Source organism: Bactrocera tryoni, chromosome 2 (genome assembly GCF_016617805.1).
Source record: "Bactrocera tryoni isolate S06 chromosome 2, CSIRO_BtryS06_freeze2, whole genome shotgun sequence".
NCBI lineage: Eukaryota > Metazoa > Arthropoda > Insecta > Diptera > Tephritidae > Bactrocera > Bactrocera tryoni.
Window position 1 is genome coordinate 47,893,744 of NC_052500.1, and position 14,625 is coordinate 47,908,368.

General features: G+C 36.0%; 1 protein-coding gene across 3 annotated transcripts in view; it reads left to right on the forward strand.

Annotated features, from left to right (window-relative positions):
* Positions 1-13,869, forward strand: part of LOC120768453 — a 34,676-nt gene extending 20,807 nt beyond the window's left edge. For 2 of the 3 annotated variants that reach the window (XM_040095151.1, XM_040095153.1), the window contains exon 2: positions 11,861-13,869. In XM_040095151.1, coding sequence (XP_039951085.1) covers positions 11,861-13,392 — 1,532 coding nt within the window. In that variant the 3' untranslated portion in view covers positions 13,393-13,869. Of the gene's footprint in view, positions 1-8,573; positions 8,701-11,860 lie in introns of those variants that run through there. The other variant, XM_040095152.1, reaches the window with a different exon arrangement.
* Positions 13,870-14,625: the final 756 nt, after the last annotated feature.

Here is a 14,625-nt window from a genome sequence, read left to right on the forward strand (position 1 = left end):
TGAGTTATTGTTCATAGAAATAATGTAATATCGGAAGAAATTGTTCAGATCGGCTCACTATAGCATATAGCTGCCATACAAACTGAACACATAGTTACTAAAAGAAATGCACCTGTGAAGGGTATATTAGCTTCGGGGCAGCCGAAGCTAACGTTTTTTCTTGTTTTCTATAACATTTACAATGACGGAATTAACCGAACCGGAGGTTAGTTAAATAATCCTTTTGCAAACAAAATTGTTATTCCATGTTATGGTAAAGTTATCTTTGGTTATAATTTACGATATCAAAAGAAAACTGCTCTAAAGCGCTCCTTTTTCTATATTCCACGAGTTTATTTTAGATTTATTATCGTCTAACGATTTACCGACGATTATGCTGTTGTTATCGGTTCCTTGATTTGTAAAATCGATAGCTAAAGAGTAATGAAACAACCACCAGATTGCTTTTCCTGCACTGATTAGGGTTTTTCTTTTTGTATTAGTTGCAATTATTAATCTGTAAACACCACCTTGAACTCATGTTTAACTTTATATAAAGATGAGTGCTTTTGATAAGTTCCTCTTAAAATAAATTTCATATTCAAAACTTAATTAATTAACAGTATTATTATTATTCGCTGGGAATATATAGATACTTAACTCTTTAGTGGCTGCTGAATCACTCAATAACACTTAAGAATAAATAAAGCGAAGTGGAATGCAATATAATTACGGTTACACAATATTAATTTAATTGTGTGATTAAACCTGGAGATTTATTGAATATGACGAAAACAAACTCTTAATATACGTAAGGGGCCGGTTTCGCGGTTACCAAACGGAACCAGTTTGAGGTTTCACTTGAACTGTACTTACTTTGCATATCTACATAATGAAAAGTGCATTCAGTAAATTGATTTGCGTAAGTTTGGTGTTAAGCTTTTCAAGTGTTATTGGTTTCATTCATCTTTTAGACTGTGCTCATTACATAATACTCGTATCGACATGCTTGAAAGTAAAGATGTGTTCACATTACACTCAAAATTACTTTGTAAACAAGGAAAAATGTGAACTTCAGTTTCACCGAAGCTACAATACCGTTCTCAAATATTGCTCACAGGAACAATAACACATAATTTTGATCGGTTAGTTTGTTGTTGTCAGCTATTGCCTTAGTAGTCCGATCTGAACAATTTCTTAACAGCATCGTTGCCTTGCGCAACAATACAAGCCAAATTTGGTGAAGATATCTCGTCAAACGAAAAAGTTTACTACATATTCTGTGTTTCAGTTCGTTCAGTTGATTATTTATATAAGTATATTTATTTAATAGGTCGACGTTTCTTTTGGGGTGATACAAACTTCTTGGCTAACTTAGTACACCCTATTCTAGGTATAATAACTTATTAAATAAACAACATTATTTAATTTACATTGGAGCCCTGCAGAATCTATGACGCACTAATTTCGTTGAAGAAATACTCATTTACGCAATACTCGAAATCACAAAAACGACTAACGATGCCACGATCGCATCTTTGTAGTATAATGTATGTACATATGGACATCAAGTAAATCTTTAATTTTGATAGGTTTCGAAATTGTATAGAAGCAAACAGGAAAAAATCACAAAAAAGTAATTGATTAAAAATCGAAATAAGTTGGAAATGAGATAAGAAGTTACCTGAAAGTCTCTCGTTTTCATTCAAAATAGTACATAGTTAAAAATAAGAGGGATGATGAGACAAGTTATGCGAAATATCTCAATGAACGTACAGGGTTTGTCCGGAAAGTAATAGGACTGAGTCGATTAAAAAAAAAATTTTGAACAAATTTTTTAAAAACTTTCAAAATAGGCTCCTTTTGTGTCGATACAGCGCTGCCAGCGCCATTTTCAAGCATTGAAGGCGTCACGGAAGGCATTCTCTGGAATAGCCTTGAGAACCAAGATGCGTGCTGCGTGGAACCCCTCTGCCGGCATGTGCCACTCGGAAGAGTGCCTCTTTGTCTCGAGATCATACTCAAGGATCCATGACTAGTCACCTGTGATTACGTTATTCAAATATTGGAGTTCACTTTCGCACATGTTCAAATTTTCTTGGCAACTTCCACTCGCCGCAATTTCTGGTCGTCAGTGAGCACTTTTGGGATCATATTCGCGCACACCTTGCGCATGTTCAAGAGCTCCGTCACAATGTCATGAATCACAGATTTTGATAAATTTAACTGCTGGTCAATTAAACGCATACTTAGTCGACGGTCTGAGTTCAAAACTTTACGCACACGATTTATATTGTCGGTGTTTGTCGAAGTCGCAGATCTCCCAGAACGGTCTTCATTAGCGACCTCTTCCCAGCCCTCCAAAAAGGCCTGGTGCCATCGAAATACACCACTTCTTGCTAAAGAAACATCTGGGTAAGCCTGCTGGATCATATCAAACGTCTCTGTCGCAGATTTCCCGAGTTTCACATCGAATTTAATCGCGTAACGAACGCTGCATGTTTGCATTTTCGGCTTGCACCACTCACAGAAACACGCCGCGCGAAAACGTTTGTCCTGATTCTCCAGGTGCTCGGAAACAACTGACCAGCCGCTCGTTCATTAGCTAGGAACGCCCTTTACCGAATCCAGTCGGTGCGCGCATACTCCGAAGTACAGTAGCGGCGGAAGAAAATCAGTCTTATTACTTTCCGGACAAACCCTGTATTGTAGATGAACGAAATTGGACTATTGCCACGCCGTTATTGAAAAGTTATAAAGTGTTATAATTAGCCCTAAAATTAAGCTATTCATCTGTAATTTGGTAAAGGAAACCGAAATAAGGGGTTATCTGTGTTTTCCTATGTTTACCCAACTTCCTCAGAACCAATCCCAACCTCCATAGTCTAACGATCTTGTTGAAAATTACAAAAAATGTGTTAACTCACTAAAGAAATACGAATTTCAAAAGCATTTAATTATAAAGTAATGTGGGCACTGATAAGATGTATAGGAATCGGGGAATAAATTGACGATAGGCATCTCCAAGTTTTTCCCGAATTCAAAATTTTAATAACACAATAGACAGATTTCTACCAAATTTTTGGCTTTCGGTGACAATTGCTTGTCGCGAGCAAGAGCAAATGTGTTTCATTGATACAAACTATTCAAAGAAGGCCGAAAACGCGCGAACCACATTTAAGGCGGCCATCAACAACTGATGATCAAAACGTCAATGAAATTGGTGCTTGAGAATCGATGACTAACAGTCAGAGATTTTACTGGCATCGTTGGAATATGTAAAGGATTAGTGGAAACCATTTTGAAAGATAATTTCGGCGTAAGAAAAATTCTAAAATCACTAAGTTTTAAAAATAGTATCGCGTTAACATCTATGAATAAATATTTTCCGGCTACTAGAATATCATGAATGGCGATGAGTCTTGGATCTATGTTTACGACCCGGAAACAGATGACTAATGAGCCAAATATCGTGGTGAGCTGAAGCCGAAAAAGCTACGTCAATGTAGATCAAAAATCATGGTTATGTTGAACGTTTCTTCGATTGTCGACGTATGGTGAACTCCAAATTCCTTCCGACCGGGCAAACTGTCAATAATGAATACTATTTGAGTGGTATGCACTAATATAATATGTGAAATATAATACAAGGTGCGTTTCAAAGTAAACAGGACTTAAAAAAAAAAACCGAACAAATGGGTTTTTCGGCAAAATCAATTTATTTTATTCAAAATAGTCTCCTTCTGCTTCAATATAGCTTTTTGCAAAAAGCATGTCGAACGAGTGTTTTAGCTCGTTGGCCAGTATGCACGGTGCCATATCAGGTGAATACGGGGAGTGGTTAATGGTTAAAATGTGATTTTTGGTTAAATAATCGGTCACAAGCATCGAATCGAAAGTTGGATTCAGAGCAATTTTTGGTCGTCAGTCAATTTGTGCGGAATAAACCGTGCACACACCTTTCGTAAGCCCAAATGTTCGGTCAAAATGCGATAAATCGATGTTTTGGAGATGTTCAATTTCATTTCCATGAATTTCAATGTTGATTTCGGCTGATTTTTGATAAATTCACTCACAGTTTCGATTGGATTTCCGGTAATCACGGAATTTGATTGGCCCACATGTTGATCGTCATTTATGTATGTCCACACGACCACTTTGCAAACGTTGAAACCACTCGTGCACTCTGCTACGGGATAGTCAATCATCGCAATAAACTTGTTTTATCAATTGAAATGTTTCGGTAATAGTTTTACTATTTTTAAAACAAAATTTTATGTTGGCTCTTTGTTCGAGGCTCATTTTCGCACCGATAACATAAACATACTGACACTTAAAATGCAATAACTTCACTTCCAATCAATGAAGTGTCATGAAATTGGACAATCGATAAAGTTAGCAGAGTCGACATATATGTATGTATGTAGATGGCGCCACCAGGGGGCGTTAGATTCAAAAAGTCCTGTTTACTTTGGAATGATCCTTGTAATACTACACATAAATATTAATGACATTCAGAGAGCCTCTTTTTTGCTTACCATAATATGTCTTTGTGCCAAACATGGACAAAAGCGGATCAATACTTCCTTCAGCCCCTATATATGTATGTATACTCGTGGCCACGCAAACCTTACCACTATATTTTCTTAAATTTTTTTTCGGACTTTTTCGTTCGTTCGGGATTTCCTTAAATTTTGTTTTATGTTTTTAGTAAGCATAAGTAAACTAAATTATATTATCCAATTATAATTATAGTTTTTAATTTATTACGGTTAATGAGTAAAACACAACCAGCTTTTCTGTGCTTATACAAAAGCGGTTGATTTTATTGTTTTTAAAGTGATACACCGACTAAACTTCGTGTTTCAATTAAAAAAAATTAAATAAAATATTAATTTCAATTATAGTGTAAATGAAATTAAAGTAAAAAATAAAATGTTTTGATCGCATGTCAGTCTCTTACATTTCGAGCTCATTTTGTAAAGCTCACTATCTTTCAATTGATTTATCTATAGCTGATTGTGTTTTTGTTTTTAAATTTTAATATTTTTGATTAAGAACATGTCTTTAACTTATTTCTAAATAAAAAATATCTATACCGCAAAAGGTACCGCTATAAAGTATGTATAGTCAAATATGCACAATACTTGAAAATTTTTAGTGGTAAGATTTGCGTGGCCACGAGTGTACCTAATATAATGATTTTTGCCCAAGGCAACGCTAAATTTTCGAAGAAGTTTTTAGATCGGACCATTATAACATACATAAATATATGTATCTGCCATACAAGCTGACCCATCAAAAGCAAGTTTTTGTATGGAAAACTTTTTTTATTTGTGAAGGGTGTGATAGTTGAGTTAATGCTGTTTTTTTTCCTTAATATTCATTTTGTCTTATCAATTTATTTTGATTAAATGATTTAAACACGTGACAGCCCTCAAAAATAATTTTAACTCTATATTTTCAACGCTCTTTTACTTCCGCACCGTAATTTTACATTGACTTTGAAAAAGATCAATTAACTCGATTAATAATTCAAAGCTTCCGGCAGTAAAATATGCTCTTTATACTTTTCTGGTAAATTTTTTTATCATTTGTGCCCACTCAAACTTAGTTCTTTCTTCATATAAGCAAATGAGTTTACTGAGCGTAGCCACAAACTAGTTTTAGACAGAAAAAATTGCTTGAAACTAAAGGGATAAGTCTCTTAGAAAAGCCGCGCACCTTTTATTTGTTCTTAATTATTTATGTGTCTTTGCCGTTTTTAATTTCTATATAAAAGTGATCACGTTTTTAGCCCGCACACATGCACACACTTAAGTACGTCTTATCAGTTTCGGAGGTCGTAATTTAAAAACACAAGTTTTATTATACTTGTACCATACATATACAGTTATTGTCCAATTTCAGAAACGTTTTGCAATAAACAGGCATTGATCGCGTGAACTCGTGTTTTGCTGACCATAAATTGTATTTTTTATTTCTAATTATACTTATTGTTTTTGTTGCTTGATAAGGTATTTATAAACATCTCAGCTCTTAGTTTCAACCAAACTACTCTATTTCGCGCTGCTGATTAAGTGTCAGCCAGTTTTTTCCACTGAGTGAGATCTCAATATTAAATTAAAGCAAACATATCTACACATATGTGTGTGTATGCTTGTAAGAATGTATGTATATGTGCAGGTGCTTATAAATGTGCCAATGCTGAGGTAAACAAACGGATGTGTGTTTGCTCTAAAATTATTCATAGAATTCTAACTTGTTAATTATAAAGTAAATATTGTCAAAGAGCGAAAACGAATATTATCAGTGCCAGCCTTAACTAAGCACAAGTACACGCAGTTGTTTTTGCTCTGTTTTTTTTTATTTGCGAGACAATTTTGATTTGATTAAAGGGAAGAATTTGATGAAGCTGCGCAAAAATGCTATGTATTTAAATGTGTACGTATGTATATATGTATGTATGTATGAATAGGTGAAATGTTTGCAAACAAGAGCAATAGATAAGGCACTCACGTTTTGCCTCTCAAGAGATAATCTATGCGGACGGAAAACGTCATCTTTATACATACTTATGTTTGTATAACAAATTATAATAATTATTATTATATTTATATGCCTGTATGTAATATAGATAAAATTGTCTCAGCTTGATAGGAAAACATAAGAAACGAACTGAGCTGAAATTCAAGAAAGGGGGCCGTCGCCTCGGGCGCAACGTCTTGGGGGCGGCAAAATGGTATTTAAAAACTCCAATTCAGGCAAAAATTCCTGCAAATTGTGTCAAAAGCGTACAAGATATAGGAAGAAAATGGGTTTTTTCTATGGCTTTTCATAAGATGTCTTGTAAATTTACTATCAATTTCCTCAAAAACCGTATTGTGAGAATTGTGGAACTTCAGAATTAGCGTGGCTTCTAGTTCCTAAGTTTTATATACTTAATATCGAAGGTATTTTGTAAAAATTCACTTCTGTTCGAACCACCTCATGAAACTTGTAGGTAGGTATATAAAGGGGGGCGGCAAAACATCCTTGGCCCCGGGCGCCCGAAGTTGTAGCTACGCCACTGATGTATACACAGATATCCGGATTGAGGGACACGGTCGTCACACTGATGACTTTACAAACTTCGAGGGAAATTTAATATACCCTGTTCAGGCTGTTGTACCCTGATTCTCATTTTATAAACAAATTATTTAACAATACTCCTTAATAATTTTCTACAGTGGACAGTGGAGGAGAAAATTCTTAGTTGTTTCTACCTTGCTTTATTTCCAACGCACTAACAGCGAACTCAAGGCCATCCATGGCTAACTGTGTCATCATTAAAATCACAAATAATGTCGGGAAAATACTAAATATTGAGTAGTCGAAAAAGTCTTTTCGTATTTCTAATCTTCGACATATTTTTTTTATATTTACACCAATAAATAAATGAACAAATATGCACTATTTTGGTCGACCACTTTTTGCCGTTTTCCCGCTAGAGACATTATTCCTTCAGTGTAAAACTTTCATCAGTGTAAGTCGAACTTTCGAAATTTCCAGAACGGAAGCGAGCGAACCATTGTTGTGCTGCACGAACTGATACAACATCGTCTCCGTAAACTTTATAAATTTCGTTTGTGGCTTGCGTGCCATTCTTCCATTTTTTATACAAAAATTTCAAAATATTTCGAATTTCTTCATTATTTTCATTCATTTTTGCACAGCTGTAACTTCTTCTGAACTTTCTCGATTTTTATTTTTATTTTTTGGTTAAATGAAACTTAAACTCTCACTTTTCTAACGACTGCAACGACATCTATTGACGAAACACGAAAAGACTTTTTCGACTACGCAATATAAAACGAAATAATTGAAATAAATAGTATAAAATAAGTAAGCTATAAGTTTTTTATTACAATACATATGTATGTATAGTTTTTCTCCATACTTTTAAATTTCTGTTAAAAACGTCTAATTGTTCAAATAATACATTTGCTGACCATCTCACTAGATTTAGAAAGAAGTTTTGGTTTCAAACATATGTTATTAAGTCCCCTATTAAACCCACATATAGATTTGGGACCTTACATTACACACACTCTTTCACATGATCCATCGAAAATTCGCTGTCAAGCAAAAAATTTGCAGCGCATTTCTTCGTTTGGCATTGCCGGGTCTCCTTTAGGCGTATAATGACATTAGCCGAGCCTGTGTTTATAACGCCTTTGATTTTTTAAATGAAATACATACCTGTGATCTTATTAACATACATAGACACATTCCTCGTAACTCACAGCCCGTGTTTACTTACTTATGTGTGTGTGCACGATTTGCTGCTTAAGAGGTATGCCTGTTTGTAGAGATCTACGGTGTGAACTAACTTCTATACCCTCTCAGTGGTAAACAAAAGTTGTTGCTGGTTTCTTTGTTGTTGTAGTTGTTTTTGTTGTTGTTGCTGTTGTTGTTGTTGTTTTCAGACTGATATAGTTCATAATTTGATAACTCTTTATACTTGGTTAGTACTAATCGGACTTTTGATGATAGTCGGCGGAACTTTGCCGAACAACGCACGCTACGGTTCGCAAAGGAAAGAAAATCATTGCTTTCGTGCAAAAAAAAAATAAAAATATATTGAAATTTGTAAAAAATTGCTCAACAGTTAATTTCGTTTGGTTTCTGTTTTGTGACTTACAAGCATCAAAATGCAGATTAACGAATATTACTTTGAAGGTAAACAAAATATGGGTGAAAAAGAAATTATTTGTGAAGATAATTGCAAAGTTTTACTTGTCAAAAAGAAAAATCTGTGTTCTAAATTTTATTTAGGTTTCTTAAGACAACTTAGTAGGCCTACAGCAGCTTGAAACCCACCCAAAATAAACAAATAAGATAGAGCAAATAACTCAAAAAGTTTTTTCAGTTGTTTGTATATATGTTACTAAGTAAATAAATACAAATATTTAAAATATATTAATATTATTTACGAAGTCAATGTTAGACGGATGTGTTACGGATGTTGGTATACAAAAAAAATCATAAATATTAAATTATGAATATGAAGCTCGTTGATACTGCAATAATTCGTTTAATTTCGTGAAGCTTCATAAACTGATGCCGAAATTTAGTTAGATATCAGTTTAACAGCGGCCACGCCCATTTCTTTATCTATATAGCGTTTTGTCACTTATTTCTAATCTATATTACTGTGGGTCGCTATTTGAAACTTGGATGAATTCTTTGTGGAAATCTTACTTAAAGGATCCGAGAACAGCGAGCAAATTCGAAAAAACCTGTTTCGGGCCCACAACTGGCGGCTCTATGTAATCGGAACAGATCCAAAACTAATTGGAGACAATTTTCTGTCGCTACAAAACAATGCAAAGTTACACAGGAAATTCCTAGTTTACAAGCATACATATATTTCTACGACAATATGCTTAAAGTCGCCTTAATGAATTTAAGCGAATAAGGATGATTTAGATTACTATATGTGACCATATTATTCGAAACTCGACGTTCCGTTTTCTTATAAATATCGTACAGTTTTAACTATAAATAAAACTAACTTAAATCAACTTAAACTACTTTAAAATTAGAGTTATATATAATTTTCTGTTAGGGGTTGCATGACTTCGAAAAATTGAAAATCTTACCATAGGAATACTGTACTAGCGTACAGAACCAATTATTTTTCGGCTGGTATCCCCACACCTAACTCTGTTCGTCGCGACGCTCGCTGCCTACTCAGATGATATTCAAGCAATTCCAGATTAAGATACGATAAGATACGGTTAACACTGTATCACAAAATGGAAAAAGAATTATTGAAGCACACGAATTGCAATGTCATTTTCCAATAAATATATCATATAAGCCCCTCACACCGACGGAATTTTAAATGCCGATTCCCATAGAAATTTCCTCGCTTTGATTGACAATTCATACTTTAACAACGAAGCGAAGAAAGCAAAGGGTATGTCAGAATACTGAACTGGGACTTATTGCAAAGCATCTATGTGACGCATCATGAGTAATCAGTTTAGCCCCTAATTTACACCTTTGGTTTGAGATTTATGTATATCCAATACATACTAATGTGCCCAACATTGGGTGACATTGTATTTATTTTGAAACTTCTTTATTTATTCTTCCAAATCAATTTCATCCCCTTCAAAGTAGTCCCCTCCCGATGCAATGCACTTATGCCAACGGATTTTCTAATCTTCGAAACACTGGTTGCAGTCACTTTCCGGGATGGCCTTCAGTTCCGTCTTCGCTGCGGCTTGAATCTCCTCTATCGTATAAAAACGGTGTGCCCGAAGCTTCGTGAACAGCCAGAAGTCGCACGGCGCCAGATCAGGTGAATACGGTGGTTGCGGAACGATATGGGTTGAGTTTTTGGCGAAATGATCACGAATTACGAGGGCAGTATGGTGCATTATCGTGGTGTAAGAACCAAGAATTATCTTTCCACAATTCCGGCCTTTTTAGGCGGATAGCGTTACGCAAACAACGCATAACGTTCAAATAATATTCCTTGTTTACTGTTTGACCGGTTGGAAGGAATTCATAATGCACAACACCACGATAATCGAAGAAAACAGTCAACATGACCTTGATTTTTGTGCGACTTTGGCGCGATTTTTTTAGTCTCGGCTCTCTTTTGGCACGATATTCGCTCGATTGATCGGTTGTTTCGGAGTCGTAAGCATAGATCTAAGTCTCATCGCCAGTTATAATGCGTTTCATGACACCCTGGTAGTCGGAAAACATCGTTTCACACACTTCAACGCGACGCGTTTTTTCCAAAAAAATTCAATGTTTTCGGTACCAGTCGAGATTTGACGCGCTTGAGGCCCAAAACATCCTTCAAAATGGTATTGGCTGAGCCTTTCGATATGCCAACTTTATCAGCAAGGTCTCTAATTGTTAATCGACGGTTTTTCAACACCAAATCTTTGATGTGTTGAACGTGGACTTCGTCGGTTGAGGTTGATGGCCGCCCTGGACGCTCTTCGTCTTCGACACGTTCACGGCCGGCTTGGAACTCACTATACCACTTGTAAAAATTTTTTTTAGACATAGCCTCATCACCAAAGGCTTTCTGCACCATCCTCAACGTATCCGCAGCAGAAAATTGATTCCGTAAACAAAATTTAATGCAAATTCTTTGCTCAACAAATTTCGACATCGCAAAAAACGAAAAACTCACTTTTAGCAGCTCACAAAACGACACGTATCTCAAACACTAATGAATATTTTGACATGAAATGTGACTGACAGTGACTGACTGATGTGACTGACAGTACTACCAACCTAAACAAACAATTATTTTTTGGGCACAGTAGTATAACACCAATCAGAACCAAGACAATGGCAAATTTACTTGATAGTTTTGCGACTTTTGGTCACATTTAAGTTTTTTCCGCTGACTGAGGGTGAATATCGCTTAATGGTATTCCGGAAATGCTTTAAGATTCACCTGCTAACCTAAGTTAGAAAATATGTATAAAATAAGTCTTTTCAAACTCAAGACGAGATGGTTATTAAGCAAGCTAGTAAAATATAAAAACTGGCTTTGTAATCATCTGAGAACTGTTATCGTTTTTGCTTCCAAATAGTAGTTTTAATTTAAATTTGAGTTGAAGTTGTTTATTAAAGATTTTTTGTCATGCGTAGTGTTATTTATTGGTCTCGAGATGATTTTGATTGTTACCAATCAGCTACCCATAACTGAATTTGTTTAATCAATTTTGGAAAATTTTCCCATCTGCTTTACTCTAATCGCATAGCTAAACAAAACTTCATCATTGTTATTTTTTAAATAAATATTTTCATCAGTCAAATTTCATTATCTAATTTTATCTCTCTTCTCTCCCGCCATACATAGAGACTGACAAAATGCAAGGGGTGAAGCGGGTGATAGTCTTCTGCATACTGATAGTCATACTGCCGTCCGCATTGATAATCATACCGCTCTACCTACGCCGCACCGCCTTTGCTGACGTTATTTATCCCGTCGCCGAATCGGATATAATTGAGATACGAGATGGCATATCTTCGATATTCTGTCAACAACATTCGCTACGCATGAATTCCAACTTCAATGCATTTCAGTTGCGCAGCAAGCCCGAAGTCTCCACAAATCGTAAACACATACGTCTAAAGAAATCTATGACGCTGCCCGATGATACATTAGAATATTGGGGCTTCTATCTGTTGAAAGGCGCTAAAGTGCACCTGAAATTTTGTTCACGCTACGACGGCTCGCGTATATTGGTGGTTAAAGGACAACGTGACCTGAACACCTGCGGTCTACTCGATCACAATCAAAATAAATTGGGTGCGAACTTTGCGCATGGTCATGAGCAGGTGAAGGTATTCTTTGAGGATATACGAGAAATGGGCGACACGGTGCCGGTCGATGAGGTGGCGGCTGAAAAGAAAACAGTCGACACTAATATGGAAGAGGAGAATCACGGCGGTGAGGATTCGAGCGAAGACGCGGAGGAAGAAGCATTCCAGCGTGCTAAAAATGCAGCTGCGGTAGAAGCTGCGGCTGCAGCACTGGCCGTGCCGCCACAAAAACTGGAAAGTAATAGCACACAACCAACTACAGTGAAGTCGTCTAAAATACGCGGCAAGAAATTGAAAAAGGGCTCCGTGAGCTCGCTACGTAATCGTAGATTACTGACTAATGCACCCGCCACTGCGTCCACACACAGGCTAACAAAGCGCGAGAATTCACCAAAAGCGCATCAAACCGCCACAAACGCTTCAGATGGAGCATTTCTGCAGCGCCATCAAGCGGCGGCGGCACAAAGGAAACAGGAGGTATATGATCAACTGTACAAGCTGCGCCGCCGCAGCAAACGTGAACATGTTTACGATCGCAAATATAGTCATGGCGGCAATGCGATAAATTTCACCATCACTGACGAATCCAACTCGGTGTCAAGCTTCGAAACGGGTCTGTTCAACTGCTTCAACGGCACCATATTACTGGCGGAGGGTTTCGCACCCTCAGCCGAGTGCGTTAATGCGCATTTTCTTGAAAATGGCTCACAACGTATGCTCTCCAAGCATGAGATCACCGAGGACGGTTATTACTATTATATATTCTACAGCGACAACGATTTGGTGCGCAATGACATACACGCCATATTCGACATTTACAAGCCGACATTTCAATACTCCAATATAAGCGATTCGCAGGGTTGTTTAAATGTGACGAACTGCACCTTTCCCATCGGCTTTATGTCCGACGAAATGGTCATCGTGGAGGTGCCGACGCGCGATGGCATCGAACACGAAGAGGACGACATCACCTACCTGATCTCAACTTGCCATCCGCGCACGGCCGTCTATGCGATTTTCCCCATCGCGGTGCTAATACTGATATTAAGTTGCTCATTTTTATAGAAGCGACGTGGCGCGGCTAAGGCCGCCAACCCAACAACATGCTTAATTTTAATTTAGCTAATTTTTTTCTAATTAATACTTAAGTATAGAAATTACATAATGATACGGGACTAAATAATTTTTAATTGTATACAATCAGAAATTTAGCATAAAATAGAAATGTAATGAAGAGATCATCATTAACCTAAGCGCTTACAAATTGGCCATAAAACCACGGAAATGTCTAACTGTGTCACAAACTAAGTAAATAACTGAACAAATGACTATTTTAGAACATAAAAAACATATTTAGTAGTATGTGAGTAAAATGAAATTGAATGTATTTTTCGAACAATTTTAAAAAATATTTTATAAAAAAGTGTGCATTGTATTTTATAACTGTTTTTGTATATTGCCAGCACACATACATATATGTAATATTGACGATAATAAATCAATTAGTAATAGGGCGAAACGCTTTTAATATGGAAAAAACAATTTAATTGAATTTTTATTTTGTTGCTCTCAAAAAATATAATTTCATAAGCGGAAGCGCAACCCACCCTTTTCTACCGGGTTGCGCTGTGATTTTGACGTCCAGCCAAGCGTTACCGTTTTTGTCATACTTTTTTGACCACACATGAATTAGTTCTTCTCGCATTCAATGCATAAATAGCTTTCCAAAAGCTAGAACTGATTTCTATCATTGTCATTACTGCTAGCTATTCCCAACAACAACAGTAAACGGGCAAAGCATGAACTTTAAATAAATATCTACCCAGCTTAGCGTGGAATTTTACATTTTTTTTTTTCAAAAAACACCAAAAAAATTGCTCTCATTATTAGAGTGTCTAAAATCATTATGCGCATTCTAAAATATTTTAAATTTATTTTTATCATCAGTTTTGTCAGCCACCTCGAAACTCGCGCATCTAAAACTAAGTAAACAAATAAAAGTGTGAATTATATCCAATAGAGAGGACTATAACGATGACTTGTATTTCCATATTTAACTAAGAAGGCGTATGGAGAGCAAAGTCAAGGGTAAGTACATAGTAAATGGTGCGAATGGTTTTTGTTTACACATAGCTTTAATAAAATTGCACTTTAAATTTAAATTAAATATAAATAAGGAAACCAATATAACAATAGCGTATGTGCTCATACGCCATTATTTTTTTATTGCATATTTAGAATCTCCATCATTGATTCTATGTCTGGTCAAAATTTCGTCAAATTCTACTTCCACAAAGT